This window comes from Triturus cristatus, chromosome 7, assembly GCF_964204655.1.
Source record: "Triturus cristatus chromosome 7, aTriCri1.1, whole genome shotgun sequence".
Lineage (NCBI taxonomy): Eukaryota > Metazoa > Chordata > Amphibia > Caudata > Salamandridae > Triturus > Triturus cristatus.
Genome location: NC_140590.1, coordinates 22,130,260 through 22,152,766, shown reverse-complemented (window position 1 = coordinate 22,152,766; position 22,507 = coordinate 22,130,260). Strand labels below are relative to the sequence as shown.

Sequence of the window (22,507 nt, the reverse complement as noted above, 5' to 3'; positions counted from 1 at the left end):
CACCGCCTTGCTTCACTTCGCCATCCTGGTCTCACCGATGCTGTCTGCTGGCTTCAACAACCGAGACCGCATCGTGGGTGGGGGGTACTGCTCGCACGTTTTACGACACACTGCCTCATCTCACACAGCAGTTTGGGCTGACCGATGCCAGCTCCCACTAACCGGCTCCGTCGCTTGCACCATGAGCTGCCAGCACAGTAATGAGCACTGCCTCACTCTGCATCGTAGCCCTGGTCTCACCGACGCTGCTGGATGACCGTCACCGAGCCGCTGCCTGCTCCACACCTTGAGGGCACCGCATGCTTCCCATGCTTCACATCACATTGCACCCGCGATGGTTGCCAGAACCAGCTTGCACCAAGGTGTCGGCCGCACCAAAAAAGGTACTGTTTACAAGTCTGTCAACACTCAACGGATGCGGTCAGATGGAACTGTTGTAATCTGTTGTTTTCAGTATTGTGGCAGCCCCGGACGGAGCTACCGACTTTGTGAAGAACTATGTTTTGGAGATATTTCTGCAAAGTATATATTTTAAGTACTGTATTTTGGACTCATATCATTTTGGTCTTGTTTTGGATATATACAAATATTGGATACTTTTCTAAACTGGTGTGGTTTCCTTTTATAGTGTTCTCACTGTATTACTGTTGGTTATGTGCAAATGCTTTACACACTGCCTCTGAGATCAGACTGACTGCTCATGCCAAGCTACCAATGGGGTGAGCAGGGTTTATTTCAGTAGTGAATCCCCCTTATCTTGACTAGGATGAAGGGTCCCAACTTAGACAAAGGTGAAAACCATTGCCAACTAGAGACCGCCATTTCTAACAGCCACCCACAGGGAAAATAGTTCATTTTGGGGTTTGAAGGAAGAGAAAGAATAACTTCTACCCAACACATTCTAACAACCACATCAGTGAGCAAATGATAGGGTAAAGGGATGGTTTCCATGTAAACGGTCTGAAGAAGTCAGCTATTGTTAGAGATTTGAGGATGCATTGGGCTGACATCATGGGGAGGAATCACACAAGCCTTGATGGGAGACAGCTTAAGTGTAGAGACAAGATACACTACATATCCCAGAAGGACTTGCAGGCAGAAGAATTGGTTGTAAAGTGTGCTGGAAGTGGTTAAGAGCCAGGTACTGCGCTGCATTGCATGACAGGGAGAGAGCAGGGGAGCACCACATCGACAGAGGTTTGGCACTTTCCTCTCCTCTCTGTAGGAAACTAGACTTGTTTGCAGATGTCCTCCCACTTTCTACCCCCGTTTGAACTACTAGAGCCCTCAGGTAGGGTGCATTATATTATATGTGAGGACATATGTGCATGAGCAGATCTGCCCCTGTGATGTCTAATTCCATTGCTATGACATTGCAGGTGATCAGGAAATAATTTTAGGCATACGTATTGGGCACTGGTCATTACGAGTTACCCAGCTGCATAATGGCTTCACTGAAACCAATGATGTTTGTTATCAAACACCTCATCTCATTAAATCTGTACTGATGCCAGTACTAAATTCATTATGACCAGAGGGCACCCTAGATGCGTATGCTGGCTTACTAGTATCTCCCAGTCTGCCACCACAGACATGTTTCTGACCCCTGCAGGTGAGAGCCCATGCTCCCGAAGTAAGAAACAATGCCTTTCCTAAGGAAGGCGATCGCACCTCTTGCAACAGGATGGCTAGTAAATTTAACACATCAAGTCTTCAAACCCTCTGCCACATTTGATATGCGACCCCAGCTTCCCCCCAGACCTGTGAATGCCATTATCTGCCCTGGGGCCCATTTGGCACCAGAGCAGGCCGGAAATGTCATCAGAAGGCATGTTAACTTACAGGCTAGACACACCTCTAAGGTGGGCTAGCTGAAGTGAACAACGAAAGAAGGGTTTCACCATCTTGGATTTGGTGAAATTAAGAACTCAGGGTCAGGTTTATGCCCAATCGCCTCAGGAAGTGGTAATCTAGAGGGTGTAGTCAATCCAGAGGTAAATAGCTCTTTTGCTACTACCCTATACCCCCTTTACCACCTCTAAATTCATATTTAGAGGTCCTCTGACACCAGTAACTCAGATGTGTCAACTGGGAGCGGAAAAAAGTACAAAGAAGAGCAATCACTGCAAGAATGAAGGACTTTACCACTACTTGCGGCCTAACCCTGCCTTGCTGCTGTAAACTTCACAATTGCACCGACCTGGCTTGTCCAGAAGCTTAACTCCTCCCCAAGCTGTGGAGAACCATCCACCAACTTAAACAACCAAGCAGCATCTCCCTTGGGGTGGAGGAGCCACTCCCCTGCTTCTGAAGACACCGAAAGCATCTGCCCGGCTACACATGCTTTTGGCCCACGGAAGAAGAAGCGCAACAGGAGGAGGTCCCTGAGGCTCTCAGTGGTCCGCTGTGGGGAGCTTTAAGACGCGAAACCCTCCAGGGTTCCCCCTGCACTAATATCCTGACTACCAGGGGACTTGCGCCCACCAAGGCTTGTTTGTGTCCAGTCTGGACACCACCACCACAAAGACTTACCTGCACGTTGAGAGACTTCAAGAGAGGTGAGCTCCACACTGAGAGAGGCCCTGCTGTGTTTCTTTTCCCTCCTCTGCAGGTATACAAAGAACTGCGTGAACCTCCAACGCTACAGTGGACCATCAGCCAGCACCTCTGTACCCTGCCCCATAGCTCGAGTTCACGTCTTGCCTGTGTCCCCTTGGCCTAGGAGTCACTACGAGCTGAGCCCCCCTTTAGTTTCTGCCAAACGTGTCCCCAAGTCCCCCTTTGCAGACTCTGGGGCATATCAACAACAACCGGCGATAATTATCGCTAAGTGCACTTAGCGCTAGGATAATTATCGCCGGCTAGCGTTGATTTTTATCGCTGAGATAGCATGCTATTAGCAACGCTTATCTCAATAGCGATAAAAATCCTCCCGCTAACAGGCTAACGTGAGATTATCGCTGGAAACCCAGTGATAATCTCACGTTACCTTGTTGATAGGGACAGGCAAACTTAGCCATGATATCCTCCTCCCATAGGATATCATGGCTAAGTCAGGAAAATATCAGACGTAAAAAAGCAGCATTAACCGCGGTTAGCGCTGCTTTTTTTGTCTCTGACAGGGTTAGCGATATTCTTGATAATAGGAGAAATGTCGCTTAGCGACATTTCTCCTATTATTTTACTCTGGAACGCCCTCTTTGCATCTCATTAGAGATGCAAGGGGAAGCGTAGAGTAAAAGGGTGCTAACATGCGAATTTGCATGTTAGCACCCTGTTGTTGATAGGGCGCTAGTTTTATCTCTGCTTTTTTGGCTTTTAAAGCCAAAAAAGCAGAGATAAAGCCCTTGTTGATATGCCCCATAGTTCTTTTGGCAGGTCCCTTTAAACTATGAGAGCTAACCTCACTCCAAGCTACTATCACGACCAGCACCTCTGCACCACGACACACCAGGGCTAGTAAACCCAAACAGCTGGTGGTATATTGGACTTTGGCCCCGGAGCACCTACTACAAGCGTTTGCAAATACCTGTATGCAGTACATGTCTTTTTCTTCCACATGATAACATTACTGCGTTCGAAGTTCATGCCTCAAAACTGACAGCTTTGCAATTCAACTGTGTCTCATTTATTGACTCTGTGTGTACAACACATATTTAGCACTCTCCTCAGATAAGCCTAAACTGCTTGACCACACTTCCATGAACAGAGCACATTGGGATTTTAAAAGCAAGCCCTTGTAAACCATTTAGGGGTATCTGGACTTTCTACATAGTGTACCTCATTTTGGGTCCCTACATAGAAGCCAGCTTCCTACATTGGTGGTTTGGCGGTGGGACACAAGACTTTGCATTGACTGATACGAGTCTGTCAATAGGAGATTCCACTTCAAAAATCCACAACTGACCTTAGTCAAAAATGTTTTTGCAAAGGTTTTGTTTTTCAAATGTAATAATTTTTTTTAAATCTAAACTAGTACGGCCTTGGGTTAAGTCTTGCAGTCCTTTTGTATTAGACATTTAAAAAGTGTACTAGTCAAGTAAGCCTTAAAAGTCTATTTAAAATGTTTATTGCTATTTTAAAAAGGTCCCAATTGTACTAGAATAATGTCTTCCTCAGAGGACAGAGTTCAGCTGACTTCTACCTGCCTCTTATCTGCATCTTGAGGCGAGGCAGGTAGGGCTCCTCTGTAAGGATTATAACATTAAGACTGGCTCAGACCCTGCCAAGGCCGAGCTCCAGGAGTTCCTGCCAGAGTAGGAGAGGATCCTGCCGCGCTCTAGAGGAGGAGGTGGACAGTGACCATGACAGCGTGGAAAGTACTCCAGCAGACTGGTCCTCATAATTTCCCTAGAGAAGGAGATGAGATTCCCTCTCACCTCTACCCTAGAAATGTACCTCAAGTACCTTCCTCTAGCGGGGGTAGATCAGGCAACTCAAGGCTCAGAGAAGGGCTCGATGATGAAGAATTTCTTGAGGGACTAGCAAGAAGAGCAGGCCTGGAAGCCAAAATCCTGGCTATGGAAAAAGAGAGGACTGAGAAGGGGGTGGTAAGCACACAAAAGAGACCTCCTCAGTACTCCAATTGATAGGAAGAGGGAGGGAGGAAAGATACTTTATTTTAAATGTTTTCTATAGTGCAAACATGACCACCGGGGGTATCAGAGCTCTTTACAGTATATAAGTCAGGGAAGGACTCTTAACTGTCTTAACAGTCTCATAAAGCGAGGTGCCTTAGGGAGCAACGGAAGCTGAGGGCCCGATTCACAGAACTAACTTAAGACAAAATCCTAAACTTACTACTTTTGGTGTTCACAGAAGTTAGGATTTTGTCTTAAGTTTGTCTTAAGACAAACTTAAGACAAACTTAAAACAGACTTAAGACATACTTAAGACAGATTTAAGACAAACTTAAGACAGACTTAAGACAGACTTAAGACAGACTTAAGACAGACGTAGGACAGACTTAAGTTAGGATTTTGTCTTAAGTTAGTTCTGTGAATCGGCCCCAATGAGTGCAGGCAAAGGTTTCCATGGTCACAGGGGGTATCATAGCACATTACCATATATCAGTTGCAAGCTGAATGCAGCGTAGGTAACAGAGGACCGACAGATCAGCAAGCCAATCTTCATTTACTCCAACTGGCAAGGGTGTCCTCTAGCGACTTGGAGGATCCATTCCAATGGTAAGGCTTTCTTCATCAGTATCAATTTGACTTCCTTTTTGAAAAGGGCAGGAGAGGGATTCGACCTGACTTCAGGGGGTAAGGCGTTCCAAATCCTCGGGGTGATACCGGAGAAGGCTCGATTGTAGGTTTTTTTGTTGTTAAATTTTTGTTGTTTGAGCAGTATTGTGCTGGCACTTCTCGAGGATCTAGATCCACCCGAGAGCTCCAACTTTTGAGCGAGGTACATTGGGGTATTGAAATGAATGGCTTTATGTGCCATACATGCAATTATTATTGTATCCTAGCTTCGTAAGGGAGCCAATTTAGGAATATCAGCTCTGGCGTGATATGATTGTATCGTTTCAAGGCCGTTATGAGCCTGGCAGCAGCATTGAGGGTAGCCCTGAGAGGGGCAGTCTTCACTCTAGGAAGGCCACAAAGGGTTGCGCTTCCATACTCAAGCTTGGAGATCACTAGGGCTTGCACCGCAACCTTTAAGTCATGTGAAGGGAGGAAAGGTTTAATTTTCCTTAAGAGGCTGAGTTGGGAGTTTGCACCTTTGGTGAGGGTAATGTGCTTCTGCATATTCAGAATCTTGTCTAGCATTATTCCCAATGAACTTGTGGAATCAAAGATATGTGGCGTGCAATTTAGAGCTGTTAGTTGAGTCATCCATTCTTCGATGACTGGAGACTGCTTGGCTGGTGCAATTAGGAGGAATTCAGTTTTAAGAGCGTTGAGCTTCAGGGTGTACTGTGTCAGCCAGCTTTGTGTTTTCAGAAAGACTGAGTTGAGAGACCAGATATCCTCTGGGGAGGAGATCTTCAGGTGTAGTTGGGTATCATCAGAATACATGTGATAGTGAATGCTGGATGATTCCGAGATTTCCGTGAAAGGCTCCATGAACAGGTTGAAGAGCGTGGGTGAGAGCGCAGATCCCTGTGGAACCCCCAGGGTGACCGGTGACGGATGAGACAGGGACTGGTTCACCTTGAAGCTTTGGGTTCTATGGTGGAGAAATGAGGAGAACCCGTTTAGTACAAGCCCAGAAAGCCCCATCTTCTGTTCCAATCAGTCAATTAGGTTGTCGTGTTTAACAGTATCAAAAGCTGATGGGAGGTTGAGGAGGATCAGTAGGCAAGATTCGTTTTGATCTAGAAATCTTAGCGCATCATCTACAATGTGGGTGAGAGCTGATTCTGTGCTAAGACCCTGGCGGAAACCAGATTGAAATTGGTCCAGGAGTCGGAATTTTTCTATGTAGTCACAAAGCAGGGCATGCACACATTTCTCCAGGAGCTTTTCCAAAGTGAAAATATTAGAACTTGGGCAGAAGTTGTGTAGGTCAGAGGGATCTGCGGATGGTTTGTTTAGAATAAGGGTAACTTGCCCAGATTTTAGGCAGCCAGAATAGCACCGTGCAGAAGTGAAGCATTGACAATCTTTGTCCAGAGTGGGAGTAAGGAGGCTCTGATCTCAGAGAAGAAGTTCGACGGCAGGAGGTCGTTGAAATGGTTAGATAGTTTCAGAGAAGCTGGAGTTTTGCGTATAGTATTTTCATCCAAAGTTTTCAAAATGCTCCAAGAGGGGTTGTTTTTGGGGGGGGGCAGAGCCGAACAAGAAGAACGTCATCTGACCCAATAGGAAGGAGTGAGTTAGGAGGGGCGATCGAAAGGTGCTCCAAGGCTGAACATAGTTCAGCTTCGATCTCAGTCGTCTTATTAAGAGAAGTTGTCAAATTCATCGCAGTTGGGCTGCGGACCTAGCCCCAGTGTGGAAAGGTTCGGTTGACTGTTTGATTGAAGCTTGATGAGCTCAAACAGTTTTTTTGGATGGTTTTTTGCATGCTCTAATTGGTTTCTGAAATCGGTGGCGTAAGAGCATCTGATGCGTTTGTAATAGATATTTCTTACATATCTCAGCTGGTTGAGATGTTTAAGGGAGGGAGAGGATCTCTACAATTTTTCCGCTAGTCTCAGATTCTGTCTTTCAGAATTTAGACTATCGTTGTACCAAGCTTTGGAGACATTGGAGGACAATCTTTTTAGCTGCAGAGGCGTCATCGAGTCTAGAATACTAGTCATGGAACTGTTATAGTGATCCGTGAGTTCATGAACGTCGGACATATCCACCAGAGGTGGCATGGTGTTATCGCAGAGAACAGTCAGATCACGCAAGTTGATGTTTTGGAGACATCTTTTCCAATGTCTGGGGCACTTAGGCTGGACTCTGTTAGCTCACACAGAATCTGAGATGGGGAGGGTGATGCAGTGGTGATCAGTCCAATCACAAGGGACGTATAGATTCAAGGTGAATAGAGTTGGGCTTATCAATGACTAGATCTAAGGTAGCCCCTTTAATGTGAGTAGATAAGGCAAGTAATAAAGAGACAGCCGAGAGACAGACAGAGAGACAGGTGAGGGTGGAGAGAAACTAATGTGAGAGACCCTGTTCAAACAGGTGAGGCAGAGGGTTGGGAAGACAGTTGAGAGAGATGAAAGCGGTAATGATGAGAAAGAACAGCTCAGAGAAAAAGATCGAAGGTGTGAGAAACAGATGCAATAAAAAGACGGATTAGACAGACCCTTGAGAGAGTTGGGGAGGTGGACATGTGAGAAAGTGTAAGGTGAAAGAAGGGAGATAGTTGAGAGCGTGGTGATAAAGTGACCGCTGAGCGGAAGACAGAGTGGTTATAGCATTTAGGGAGAGACAGAGACAGAGACAGGTTATATACACATGGGAGAGAGAGGCGGGTGAGAGATATGGAGATGATATTGAGACAGTCGACAGGTGAGAAAGACACAGACAAGAGAGTAGGCGAAGGTAGATATAGGTGAAATAGAGGTGAAAAGGGGACAGAGCAGGTGAGAAAGTTAAATGAGCGTGATAATATAGAGACATCAACAGGTGAGAAAGACAGATGAGAGAGAGAGATAATAAAGAGATATCTTGGGAGACAAAGACAGATGAGAGAGAGATAATAAAGAGATAGCTCAGGTGAGAAAGATGGATGAGAGAGAGATAATAAAGAGACATTAACAGGTGAGTGAGGTAGATGAGATAGAAATACTAAAGAGAGAGCTCAGGTGAGAAAGACAGATGAAACATAATAAAGAGACAGAAACAGGTGAGAAAGACAGATGCGAGAGATGATAAAGAGACAATAACAAGCGAGCAAGACAGATGAGAGAGAGATAATAAAGAGACAGCAACGGGTGAAAAAGACAGAAAAGAGAAATAATAAAGAGACAGCTCATTTGAGAAAGATAGACGAGAGAGAGATAATAAAGAGACAGCTCATGTGAGGGTGACAGTGAAGCAAGGATCATATGAAGTGACTTCCTGTGCAAGTTATGTTTCTACTCACCCAGCACAGCGACGAACACAGAGGCGTTCACAGACTGGCCGGTGAGCGGGTTACGCGTCACACAGGTGTACCTCCCACCGTCCCCAGAGGCTGATACCTTGGGGACGCTGAATCGACTTTCACTGTGATTCAAGTCTGTTCTATTCAGCAGCCAGTGGTACTCCGCGGCGGGGGCCGACTCTGCAGAGCAGCTCAAGGAGAGCGCAGCCCCCGCCTCGATGATTCGACACCCCGAGGGCTCGAGCTCCGCCTTCTCTGGCCCGACTGTGATGAAACAGAGAGAGAAGCAAGCTGAGATGAAACAGATGAGATGAAACAAAGAGAGAAGCAAGCTGAGATGAAACAGAGAGAGAAGCAAGCTGAGATGAAACAGAGGGAGAAGCAAGCTGAGATGAAACAGAGAGAAGCAATCTGAGATGAAACAGAGAGAGAAGCAAGCTGAGATGAAACAGAGAGAAGCAAGCTGAGATGAAACAGAGAGAAGCAAGCTGAGATGAAACAGAGAGAGAAGCAAGCTGAGATAAAACAGAGAGAGAAGCAAGCTGAGATGAAACAGAGAAGCAAGCTGAGATGAAACAGAGAGAAGCAAGCTGAGATGAAACAGAGAGAGAAGCAAGCTGAGATGAAACAGAGAGAAGCAAGCTGAGATGAAACAGAGAGAAGCAAGCTGAGATGAAACAGAGAGAGAAGCAAGCTGAGATGAAACAGAGAGAAGCAAGCTGAGATGAAATGAAACAGAGAGAAGCAAGCTGAGATGAAACAGAGAGAGAAGCAAGCTGAGATGAAGACAGAGAGAGAAGCAAGCTGAGATGAAACAGAGAGAGAAGCAAGCTGAGATGAAGACAGAGAGAGAAGCAAGCTGAGATGAAGACATACGGGGAAGAGCTGCCAAGTAAGTAATTGACAGACATTTGTGAAGCGCCGTCAGGTATCGTGGCGCTATGCAACTATGTAACCTGACAATATACATAAAGTGAGAAGGACAACTTGCTCCATATAATGATGTCACTTCACTCTTAAACTTGGTGTCAAGTACAATTGGGGAAAGAGAAGGGTCTCACACGCCCAATTAATACATCAAACGGCCTAAGGCAAGGTTGCCTTTTAGCTCACGAATGTTTTTTATGCAGGTAATCAATTTTCCCCCAAAGATATCATTACACAAAATGTATACCATGATGTATGCCGATGGTGTGATTATTTTAGACCTTACCCTATTTGGCCTCCAGAGGAACATACAAGCACAAACAAAAATAGTTTCATTTCGAGGAAGAAAAAGTACGCAAATTACAACTGGACTTCAGGAGGAAAATCGTTGGAGGTAGTGAAGGAATACACCTATCGAGGGCGAATTGTCTCAGAAACTTTACAAAATCTCCCTCATCTGCAGCATTTGGCTCGCAAAGCAGACGTACAAGTTGGGGCGCGCCAACGACTATACTCCTCCTCTGGGCACAGGCATTTTTCGTCTGTTTTACAGGTTTTTAGCTCCAAGATCCCAACAGGTCTATCAATGCTCTTGAATATATCCCAATGGCAACTAATACCGAAGGCCAAATTCTTCGGAAACTATCTAAAGGGCACCAAGCCGTCCCTGCACAAGCCTTGCGCCTTGAGCTTTCTTTCGTTAGTACATACGCCAGAGGAATTACCAGCATTATAAGATGGGCCTACAATAGTTCACATGCTGAACAAGGTACCTTAAGAGCTTTACTAAAATCGGAGACCTTCGATCACCGATTACCGAAACATGTTTTACTCAAAATGTAATCATTGCACTCAAGATATCGAACTGTACAGTCGAATTGTTGAAATCTTGGACTCCGGTGCACTTGAAGCTCTTCTTAAAACATCTAACACCAAGGATAAGTTATGACCTCGATATCCAGCATTGCATTAAATTGCAACATTATAAAGTACACGCGGAGTCAATAGAATTCAAACAAATGCAACAATATACTCGTTTCACCTCAAGGCATGGTGCCCGGCGATGTTTGATATTGCTTCGGCTTGGGATCCTTCCTTGTCGATCTTTTGCCTGTTAATGTACTCGGAATGAAGATGCCAGTTGCTTCTGTGCCCTTTGTAAAGGTGGTGTGCAGGACTTGAAGCACGTTTTGTTTGTTTGCCCTAATTTGACAGTGGTTGATGCCAGAAGCGGTTTATAAATCCAATTCAAACAAAGTGTAACACCATAACTGTATAGAGCCCGGTCTCTCTTCCTAAATCCCCTCCCAATTGAACCCTCACAGCCCGAGATATATGGCCGCCTCTCAAGGACTATTTGCAACTTCACCCGTTGGACGAAGCATCGGAGTGAAATGAGAGAAGTTGGCTGGGGGTACTGTGCCCGGCTAGGCTGGTGGCCGCCCGGGCGGTGCACACCATACAATTGATCATAACTTGCTGGGGATGGAACCTTTCTTTTTTACTGCTGTGAGTTGCCACACTCACTGTGATTTATACTGTACTGTTTGAATGCAATGCTTCCATGTTGTTTTTGTTCAGTTCTTGATTGACAAAAGTTATATATTCTGCTTCATGTACCACCATTATGGCAGACGATTTGATGTATGATGTATTGTACATTTGGGGGTTTATTGGATATATACAATAGTAAAAAAATTAATTTCAAAATAAAATAAAAGTCACCTCCCAATGAATTTGTGTGTTAGAATCTGTTTAAATTTTTTGAAAACTTTTACAAATTTGTATTAGGATGAACGTCTTATAATTTTTTAACAAATGTCTTTTTATTGCTTTTGATTTTCTTATTTTTTGTTGTCAGCTGAGAACTAAATCAAATCAAATAAACTTGAAACTTGAGAATGACAAGTGACAGACAGAGCAAAGAACAGGAAGAAAGAGGGTACTCGGAGCTGACTTACAGGCAACAGTGAGAGTCTGCGGGGCGCTCACACCAGCACTCACAGGGTTCCTGGCCTCACACTGATAGAGGCCAGAGTCAGCCCTGGACACCCTGGAGAGGGTGAGGGTCCGGTTATCTGTAGACAGCTCCATCCTGACGTCACCTGCCAGTGGGCGATGGTCGAAGAACCAGAGGATTGTGTCCGCTGGGCTGGAGGTTTCACAGGTGAGCACTGCAGAGTCCACATCCTCCACCGGGTACTGGGTGCTGACGTCCACTGTGGGGCTGGACACCACCTCTGAAATCAGAGCACAGGAGAGACACAGAGAGGGTGAAATACAGCATTGCTGGCCCTGGCCAATGAGGCGTCTCGTTTCACTGCGTATTTCTATGTCTGTGATCCAGGAGACAGCTCATGCACTGCCGGTGGCAGAAAGAGAAGACGGACTGGGACCTCAAGCCATGTGGGGAGAGAACAATGCTGCACAGTCCCCTAGCACACTCGAGGGTGCACGTGAGACAAATATGGAGCCCCTGGTGCTCTTGACAAGCCCGTCAGGACTACGGGTGGGGGTAACACGTGTAATTCTATGTAGCGCAATCACACAGAATTACCTAAGAATTAAAAATTTGCAAACATTCGTGACAAGAATTTTCAATTCTATTAAGGACAAGGAGGCGACGATTATGCTTTCTCATTTCTTTATTAGAAATGCTCAGCAGCCAATTAGAATAACCGTTGTATAACAAAAAACTACAGTACCCATGAACACCAGGGTACCACATGACCAACCATAGAGTCTCTCATATAAAAGGTATTGTAGGTGAAAGTACGTCCTCTTTCTTTGGTGAGGAACAGTTCACAGGAAACAGGAAGTTCAATGAAAAAACGATGAATGCCAGGTAGAAGAATCCAACAGCCACAGCCGGCGATGACCCAGACGATGTGGAACACAGCAACCGCAGATCACAGGAGGCAGAAGACCATCCAACAGTGTAAGCAGGTTGAACAGAAGGACAGCTATTTCGGGTCAGAACCTGAAAAGAAATATACAGCCGTAATACTCATCCCATAAAGAGAGTGAAGTCAACAAAAGGGTGGGGTAAAGAGAGAAACCAAAATTCATATGCAAATATAACAATGACATTGGGTGGGATAATCCTCGCCTCCTTGTCCTTAATAGAATTGAAAATTCTTGTCACGAATGTTTGCAAATTTTTAATTCTATGTCAGGACAGGAGGCTCCGATTATGCTTGTTCAAAGCTGATCCACCACTACAGAAGCAATATGTTCAATAGGTTTGTAATAAAAAGTCTTGAACACAGAGTCAGAAGACCAATCTGCGGTTTTCATGATGTCCAATAATGAAACGCCCATCGAGAACGCTTTCGAGGCCATAGCCCCACGAGCCGAATGAGCACCAAAAATGGAAACATCAATACCAGCCTCAGACAAGAGCCATCTCACCCAGCGAGCTAAAGTAGCAGGAGTAACAGGACGAAAAGGTTTCTGTAAAGCAATAAGTAGTTGACCCTGAGTATCTGTACGTAAAGGGGCAGTACATACTTCATAATCCTTAACACATTGAACAACACAAAGATTGGGATGATGAGGAAATGAAGGATAGGTAACCGAAGAAGTAGCCGTTTTAGTGCGTTTGGAAAGGAGAAAAGTGACACCCTCGGGCGTAAAACTTCGACCTGCCAAGTCCAACGCCCGCACATCAGAGACTCGTTTGCAAGAAACAAGACATAACAGCATAGTCAGTTTGGCAGAGAGTTGCTTGCGGGAAAGCAAGGAATTAGAAGGCCAGGCCTCCAAAAATCTCAAAACAATAGAAACATCCCAAAGCGAGACATATTTAGGGCACGGAGGGTTCGATAAACGAATGCCCTTAAGCAATTTGGAAATCAAGGGATGCTCACCCGCAGGTTTACCATCGATAGGAACATGAGCCGCTGAAATGGCGGAACGGAAGTTGTTGACCGTGCGATAAGCCAAACCAGAGGAAGCGAGAGAGGCTAGAAAATTAATAATCATAGCCACATCCGCTGAAGCGGGATCAACCTCCCGCTGAACGCACCAATCACACCATCGTTTCCATGAGGCTCTATATCGTTTGTGAGTACTGGGAGACCAGACGTCACAGATGAATTTGGAAGCGTCGCATGAAAGGCCTGGGAGCGACCAGCGACCCCCGAAATTTGCCACGCCAACAGAAGGAGATTGCCTGATAGAACAAGGGGATGCGGATTGCCGAGGGGATCCAACAACAGATTCCACTTCTGAGGAAGAAGGAACGGGACCACACAGCACATCTCCAACAGAACCGGGAACCACGCTTGAGCTCTCCACAGCGGAGCAATTAGGATCAACTCTGTTTGAAAGCGTTTCGAGTAAGCCAGAACCCTGGGAATCATCATGAAAGGGGGAAAGGCGTAACAGAGAGTCGACGGCCAAGTCTGAAGGAAAGCATCCGTGGCTAGGGCTTTCAGATCCGGCCTCCAGCTGAAAAACAGAGGGAGCTGAGTGTTTAGGCGAGAGGCGAACAGATCTAGGTGACAGTGACCCCAAGTCCGAAGGAGAATGCGAAAAATGCGGGGATGAAGGCGCCAATCGCTGAAGTCGCGAAGATGGCGAGAGTTCCAGTCCTCAATCTGATTGTGACAGCCGGGAAGATATTCGGCAATAACTGTGATCTTTTGTTGAAGACAGAAGTGCCAAAAATCCTTGGCGATCTCCGCCAAAATCTTGGATCTCGTTCCCCCTAACTTGTTGACATACCGAACCGCTGAAACATTGTCCATGCGGAGCAGGATGCAACAATTGGACTGAAGAGGAGAAAAACACCGGATCGCGAAGGAACCCGCCAGGAGTTCCAGGCAATTGATGTGAAGGGACAGTTCCTGGGATGACCATCGACCCCCCGTTGAGACGGGACCGCACCGGGCTCCCCAACCCCATAGACTGGCATCGGATTCTATCACTAGATCCGGAGAGGAGCCGAACAGGGCTCGCCCATTCCAGGCCTCCATGTGGTCCAGCCACCACTGCATCTCGCCCTTCGCATCCTGGGAAAGAGGGATCAGATCGGAATAGCGAAGCCCTTTTTGGAGATGACGAATCTTCAGCCTTTGAAGTGCCCTGTAGTGAAGAGGGCCCGGGAAGATTGCCTGAATGGAAGACGCTAAAAGACCGACTACACGTGCTAACGATCTCAACGACACAGTCTGTTTGGAAAGAACCGACCTCAATTCCCTCTTGATGTACCGAATCTTTTGGTTTGGTAGTAGAAGTTGACATGAAAGAGAATTCACCTGAAAGCCCAGAAACTCTATCACCTGAGTAGGGATCAAGATAGATTTCTGAGGATTGACGAGAAATCCCAGAGATTGTAAAAGGTGGACAGACCACTCCAGGTGCGATAAGACTGTGAGGGGACTGTCCGCCATGATAAGAATGTCGTCGAGATATATTATTAAGCGGACACCCCGAGCACGCAGACATTCCACTACGGGCCTCAGAAGTTTCGTGAAGCACCAAGGTGCTGACGAGAGGCCGAATGGGAGAACCGTGTATTCGTACGTTGTCCCCTGCCAACTGAATTGAAGGAATCGGCGATGAGGCTCGAAAATAGGAATCGAAAGATACGCATCCTTGAGGTCGAGCCGAACCATCCAATCCCTCTCGCGAAGAAGATCGCGCAATAGATGAATCCCCTCCATTTTGAAGTGTCTGTAAACTACATTTCCGTTGAACTCTTTCAAATTGAGGACCAGACAATTGCCACCCCCTTTTTTCTGAACCAGAAAAATAGTGCTGAGGAACCCTTGTGGGTGGGGAGGAGATGGAATGATTGCCCCTTTTTTGAGGAGGGATTCGATCTCCGACGAGATAAACCCTTGGTCCTGACGAGAAAAGGTTAGGGGATTTGGAGGAAGGTATTGATGTTGGGACTGATAAAACTCTATTTTGAAACCTTGAACTGTTTGCAAAACCCAAGCATCGTTGGAGATTAGACGCCAGTTGTGGAGAAAAAATCGTATTCTGCCCCCTAGAATCACCTTTGAAAAGGGTATCAAACTCACCTGAGGTGTTAGAGTCGTGGTAGGCACCTTGGTTTCCACCGGAACGGCCCTTTCGAAATTGACCTCTCCCTTTGCGGGAAGGATAGAAATTTGAGCGGGAGTTGTATCCGGACTCTTGAACTCCGCCTCTCTGGGACTGGAAACCCCTCTGGGAGGGATGGAGGGAGCCACGGCCGAACGAACGTCCCCTATGTCGTCCGGCCCTGGCAAAAACCGGACGAAGAGCACGTTTGATGGAAGCCTGAGCCTTGTCCAGACCGCTGAAGGTCGCAACAAACTTAGTCAATTCTTTTAGAAAAGGTTGGCCGAAAAGAAGACCCTGAGCCACCGGACCAGATTCGGAAGTAGAAAGTTCCGCCAACTTAGGATCAATTTTTAGCAGGATAGAGCGATGACGCTCGCTCGAAATCACACAATTAGCGTTGCCTAACTGGCAAATAGCCCTCTGAGCCCATTCAATCAAGTCGTCAGGATCGACAAGGGTGGAAGATTCCTTGGCGTGAAATCCAAGCTCCAGAATTTTGATGAGTGGGCCAAGTAAATCCAGCATTTTATCCTGACAGGAACGCCAGGACCTGTCAAGACCCTTTTTTGGATCTTTTGCGAATTTTTTAAGGTATGACATCATAGTGGGATCAATCTCTGGGGTGTCTGCCAGGTGATCAGCGAGATCAGGGCGAGGACACTCAGAGCGAAGGCGAGCCCCAACATCCCTCTCAAAGGGCTGACGAATGTGCGCCTGAACATAGGCCGCTACTGCAGGGGAAGGGAGCCAGGACGAAGAATGCGGATGATAAAGTTCGGAAGGTTCAAAAGTAAGGACCTGAGGATGAGTTGGAGCATCAACATAATGTTCCTTACGAGACTTCTTGCATGGAGGCGGAACATCCTGGTCCGAAGGAGAGGAAGGAGGACCATCAGAGTCAGACAGAAGTCCAGAAGAGGCAGAAGCGCCCACCGAAGGCAAGGCGGAAACCTTCTCGGAGGCTAAAGATTTAGACAATCTTTTAAAATACGACCTATGCGGATTAGCAGGAGATTTGGAGGAACGTGAAGGAGGCAACCAACCCTGTTGCTTGGCGTAGTTCGTCAAATGACGTTTCAGGGGATTGATAGCGTGGACAAGGGCCTTATTAACGGAGTGTTGAACCCCTTGGTCCAGAGCCTCCACCAAATCTTGCTCTAGGAAACTAGAGTCATCATCTTCATAGGAGTAATCATCATCATCAAAATATTCCTCCATTTCTCTCACAGTAATGAGATAATAATGCCCACAAAATGATACTCCAAAATCAATATGTATGCCAAAGGCACAATTCAGGGGGAGTGAATAACCTCACAGCAAGCCAGAAGGAAAGGTAGAAAAACCTGACCCAAATATATAAATAAATAAATTGTGGAGGGAGGGCTTGCTGAACAATCACTCTAGGCAGTGCCTATTCGTTATTATGCAGCCCAAAGCCTTTAACAAACAATGGGCGTCGATGGGGCTGTATTAATTCCGAGGCTGTGGGCAGCAGTGTGTGAAAACAACCGATTCCTGACAAGCTCCGTGTGGAAATCACGAAGTAAACAGTCAAAATGGCCGCCGCGCATGCGCGGTAACGGCCGCCTCGAGAATAAAGTGAAAAAGAGCTTGCGTGTTAAAGCGCGAGTCTCTCATGCCCCAGAAACTCCCACTCCACCAAAATACAAGCACGGACGCTCCGACGAGCGTTCGGACATCGGGAGGTGAGAGCACGCTCCCAGCACAGCTTCGCGCGTGTTAAATTCACCGAGCGGAGCATAAATTAAATGCGGTAGAAGCGGCAAGCAGTGCAACAATGTAACAAGTCAAAGAAATATCGAAGCAGAAAGCATGCACGTTTAAGCTGAAAACAGCAACAAAGTAGCAATGCAAACCCATTAGTAATAGAGATAAACAAAAAACACTTAACTGGCTGCGGAGCAGCAAAGAAAGAGGACGTACTTTCACCTACAATACCTTTTATATGAGAGACTCTATGGTTGGTCATGTGGTACCCTGGTGTTCATGGGTACTGTAGTTTTTTGTTATACAACGGTTATTCTAATTGGCTGCTGAGCATTTCTAATAAAGAAATGAGAAAGCATAATCGGAGCCTCCTGTCCTGACATAGAATTCTGTGAAATTACGCAAGGAGAGTAATTCTGCATTTAATGCTATTTCTGTTTCCAAAATGGATGCGAGGATGCATTTTATGCTAAGAAATAGCTCTAAATGCAAAGAACCTGAACCGCGGGCGCCCGCAGCCGCTCATGCTGACTAAATGTGCTTTTGGGTAAGATTTTGCCTTACCTGCTCCCAGCATTTAGCACTATTTTCTTTGTGCAAAATGTACTTTTCTGTCCAAAGTGGATGTACAGATGCATTTTTGCGCTGAAAAATAATGCTTCATGCAACAGAACACAACAAGTGAGAGCGTGCAGTCGCTCGCTAAATTTGCCCTTGTGGTAGGATTTTTCCCAGACCTATTTCTGCATTTAACGCTATTTTCATAGCGGAAAATGCACCTCCGTGCCCAAATGGATGCAGAGAAGCATTTTAGCAATAAGAAATAGCACTAAATGCGGCAGAACTGGAATAGCAAGCGTAGCTGCCACTCGCTAACTGTGCTCTTGCGGCAGGATTGTCCCCCACAATCAGGGCCGGACTGGCTGTAGCGGGCACCGGGCAATCCCCCAGTGCGCCGCACGGTTGGGGGCTGGTTTTGGGTCCATGGGGGCCGTTTTTGTTACAGGGACGTTTTTGCAGCATAGCTGCAAAATCGTCCCTGTAACAAAATCAGCCGAAAACCAGCCCTGGCAAAGAGCTCGGCGGCACCCCCAACACCCGGGGGGCCTGCCGAGCACTTTGCCAGGGCCGGTTTTGGTTCCCAGTCCGGCCCGGCCCACAATGATGCGATTAGGAGTAATCACGGTATTATCAGTAACTCTGCATCAGAGAGTAAGGCAGAATTACTGAAACCACTCTGATCACTCCGGTGTAATCGAAATTCCACCCAGGCCATGTGAGGACCCAGTACTACATCACACATACACACGCACACATGCAAACGCACACATCCGCACACAATCCTGAAATATCACACATACATGCATCTTTACATACAATGACATGTCTGTTCACACAGACACATGGACATACACTGACACACACACACACATACATCCACCCATGTACTCTCACACAACCCTAAAACATCACACATGCAGGCATATATACATACAATGACACGTCTACTCACATAGACACAGGAACACACATAGATACACACACACATATCCCCCTTGATTAAAGGGTCTGCCCTGCTGGATTCATTCTTCACCCAACTTCTACTGGTCATCGAAGCATGCGTGAGACATCAGGTCACTTATAATTGTGATCCCTGCACAAGCAGATGACATCTCAATGCAACAGGGCACTTTTCATCACGCCCTATGCGTTCCTGCAGACTTCTGTCCTCACAGCACAACTTCAATTTATATTACCCTAAACTCTTCCCTTCCTGAGCAGCCAATTTTAACTCCATTGTGCTATGTTGTAATCCTTGAAAAAGACAAAGATAAAAGTTTATTATTAAATATTTGTTAAAATTATTTTTTTAGTTCTATCAACAAATCATTCTATTCAATAATGAGGAAGCGTTCGGCATACAAAGTATTGCTTCTAAAAAAATTCCTTTAGAAAGGTGCTACTGTGGTAAAAGTAAGACGTGAATAGAGATGACACACAAGATATGAAAACAAACTGTACAAAACAATTTGGTTTCAACTTCAAAAGGGTGTAACAAGTTAAACCGTCTTTACATAACCAACTAGATGACTTGCGAACACCGCGCAGTGCAATCAAAGCATTGCTTACTGATCCAGGCAAACATTGGGTCCTTCTGCTGGTGGTACACTCTTGTAAAGATAACTTACATTGTTTCAGGGGGCCAATATGACAGGCTGGGAATGTACCTAAAGAGAAAGTGTTAAGATCGCAGAGACTAGTGAGATCTCAGGTTGCATGTACTGTGTTAACCATACATACCAAAACAGCAATTATCTGTAGATAGTAATATATCTACACCGTAATTAAACTAAGTAATTTACTTGGCCAAATTAAACTATTAATATATTACTGTCAGTCATTAACTGCTATTTATACTGAGGGGACGATTACGATGTCGTCTGGAAACTCTTCCAACCGAATTGGTATTGGAATCGTTTCTGACCAAATTGGGTTCTGCGAGTCCTACCAAACGATTACGATGCTTCTGGACATCGTGCGGTCGGACTTGCATTGACTTCAATGGGAGCCTATGTTCCGAATGAGAACACAGGCTCCCATTGACAAAAGTGGTGGTTGGGGAAAACCTTACACCTTGTGGCAGGCACGCCATGGTGCCTGCCACACTGTGCATGCACGGGAAGATGGTACCCCCACAATCCCAATTCAGAGGGCCCTGGGTGAAGGGGGGTCTGTTATGGGCCCCCAAAGACAGATTCCGACAGCCGATCCGTGTTGGCATAACCGCATTGAAAATGCTGTCCGAATATGACATCCTAATCGCTCGGCTTGAAACCCCATCGGTAGACCACTACGATTCGGCTCCGAACGACATGGTTACTCACAATGCCTTTCAGAACCGAGTCGGACAGTTCGGATGCTTTCCAGCCATCGTAATCGGTCATTGGGAAATGTGTCCAAGTCGGTCGGAAAGGCGGGTTTCGAATCAGATTAGGACTAATCAAATGACATTCGGAGCCTTTCCGGACAACATCGTAATCGACCCCCAAGTCTGAAATTTCCAGAGCAGTATTTATACATTTATTGTGGTTTGGCCAACACTAATTTGTAAAATAAAACTAAAACAAAACTACAGCAATATTGGTCATGTCTGGCTGCAAGAGCCAAAATGGTTGTGTATAACCAAGCTGCCTCTAGCAAGACGACAAATCTAACACAGCAAAGTGGAGTGTATCGCACTAATTATCATAGACATCTTGTTCTTTACATTCTGCCTCTGAGTCTGAGTCTGCCAAAATTTGAGCAGCAGATGGGTCTTTTTTGGGATCTTTGTTCATGCAAACAGAGAACAGATCAATGACCTTGTTGTTGATCCATCTAACTCCCCTATGTTAAGTTAGTTCAGGTCGAGTGCCAGAAGATTCGTAGTAGGCATCATCATCACAGTCCTCTTCGTCAAAAGAATCATCTTCATCCCTAACAGGAGGTAAGTTTGAATGTGGGATGGCAAGTGTTATCACCTCCCATACCGTCAACCCAAAATCAAAAGTATCTGACTTCTCAGTAACGACGCTGTCATCTTCCAATGCTTCTTTAGCTTTCCATGGCTCTGTGCCAATGTAGTGCAGCTGAGGATCCATTGCTGTCATGTTTTCATCCAGTGGAAGAGAAACCCTAACATCACAAATGTTGACTGCTTCAAAATCCCCTTTAATGACCACGTTAGAAGACTTGATGTCACCATGAAGGCGTTTCCTTTCCTTGTGCAGATACTTTAAGCCCCTTGCCATGCTTAGCACAACTTTCAGAATTGTCTCGGCTGTAAAAGGCCCTTCACCATCATTTTTTTTGACATCTATGAGATCATTAAGAGCCTTATCACAAGTCTGTAGGTTCAAGGACCGCCAGACTTGTGGTGTTACGATGCACCAGCAGTTCAACAGCCCAATAACGACCTGGGCAGTTGGACCACCCTGGGACTGCCGGCTCTGCCAGGGAACCGCCATTCCCTGGAGTTGGAGTAGGAGGGATAACATCTGCCCCCCTGTGTGCATACACATAGGTTACTGCACGGCATGGACTTTCGAGTCCATGCCGTGCCTGAACCTTGCAGTGTCTCTTAGTGGTGCCTTTTTTAAGGCACACCGCCTTTAAAAGAGGACCACCAAGCCGCCTGCCTGCCGGTCTACATGTTAGTCAAATCTGGGGGGCAGGTGCACCGCCACGCCACCACTCCGCTGAAAGGTCGAAATAGGCCCCAGAGAGATTTTCCTCCTCCATACTCGATGCAAAGTGTGAGTATGACTGTGACCGGGCTATCACCTTAGGTTTTTTTTCATCTAGCACCTAGATGCCTTTGGGTATTAGTTTGTGCACTATAAATAAACAAATAAATACTGTTGTAAGGGCTGGAATCGATATAGTAAATATGACCTATTGGCAATCCAACATTTTATCTACTGTTTTACTGACTGGAGGGAGAGTTGTATATTTTACCAAGTCTTATTATTTTTGCGTTGTGTGAAGTGGGAGATGTGCTTTTTTAAAATATTTATTATAATAATATGCATAGTTTTGTTTAAATTGTAGTGGTAATAGTATATGTGTTAAATTCTATATTTTATTTTATATTGTATTTATATTTTTATGTTTTTGCGTATTTAAAATTATAGGATTTTTAATTATTGATGTTTGAAATGTGTAAAATATTTTTTACTACATTTTAAGAATTTTAAGTTGTTTACTTTTTTAATTTAATTAGAACAGTTTGGTTTTAAAAAGATTTTGGGCCAGATGTACGACCATTTGATTTTGCACCTCGCAATTTACGACAAATCGGAAGGTGCAAATTGCGAGGCGCGAAATCAAATGTACAACAGTGGGGGATATTCTCAAGAATGTGCGATAATCATCGCCAACCTAAGCTATTCTCAACACGCCAGCAACAGGCGATAGTTCCCCGATAACGCAACAAATGTCCATGTTAAAATTACCGGGACGCCGATAAAAATGGACACCCGAACGTGAAAAAAGTTGCGATGGGCCCAATAGCAATAAAAATAGTAGCGATAATCAGCGCCAGGCCTGCTATTCTCACGTCAGGCACAAAAATTCACCATAAAAGCTGCCCCTAAAAAAAAGTACTGAGAAGCACCATGGAGAAAGCTGGAGCAACTACAGAGGCCAACCAGAACCCCACAAACCCCCCGGAAGACCAGCCAGGGACCTCGGGGAAGGAGAAGAAGAGGTACACGTGATT

General features: G+C 45.7%; 1 protein-coding gene and 1 pseudogene across 5 annotated transcripts in view; both read right to left on the bottom strand.

The window, feature by feature from the left end:
• Positions 1 to 22,507, bottom strand: part of LOC146808711 (cell adhesion molecule CEACAM6-like) — a 344,246-nt gene that overhangs the window by 96,421 nt on the left and 225,318 nt on the right. For 4 of the 5 annotated variants that reach the window (XM_085615521.1, XM_085615524.1, XM_085615520.1 and 1 more), the window contains 2 exons: positions 11,424 to 11,702; positions 8,536 to 8,799 (listed from right to left, as the gene is read on the bottom strand). In XM_085615521.1, the coding sequence (XP_085471647.1) occupies positions 8,536 to 8,799; positions 11,424 to 11,702 (543 nt within the window). The remainder of the gene's footprint in view (positions 1 to 8,535; positions 8,800 to 11,423; positions 11,703 to 22,507) is intronic. The other variant, XM_085615522.1, reaches the window with a different exon arrangement.
• On the bottom strand, positions 20,487 to 21,254 carry LOC146808712 (lymphokine-activated killer T-cell-originated protein kinase pseudogene; annotated as a pseudogene).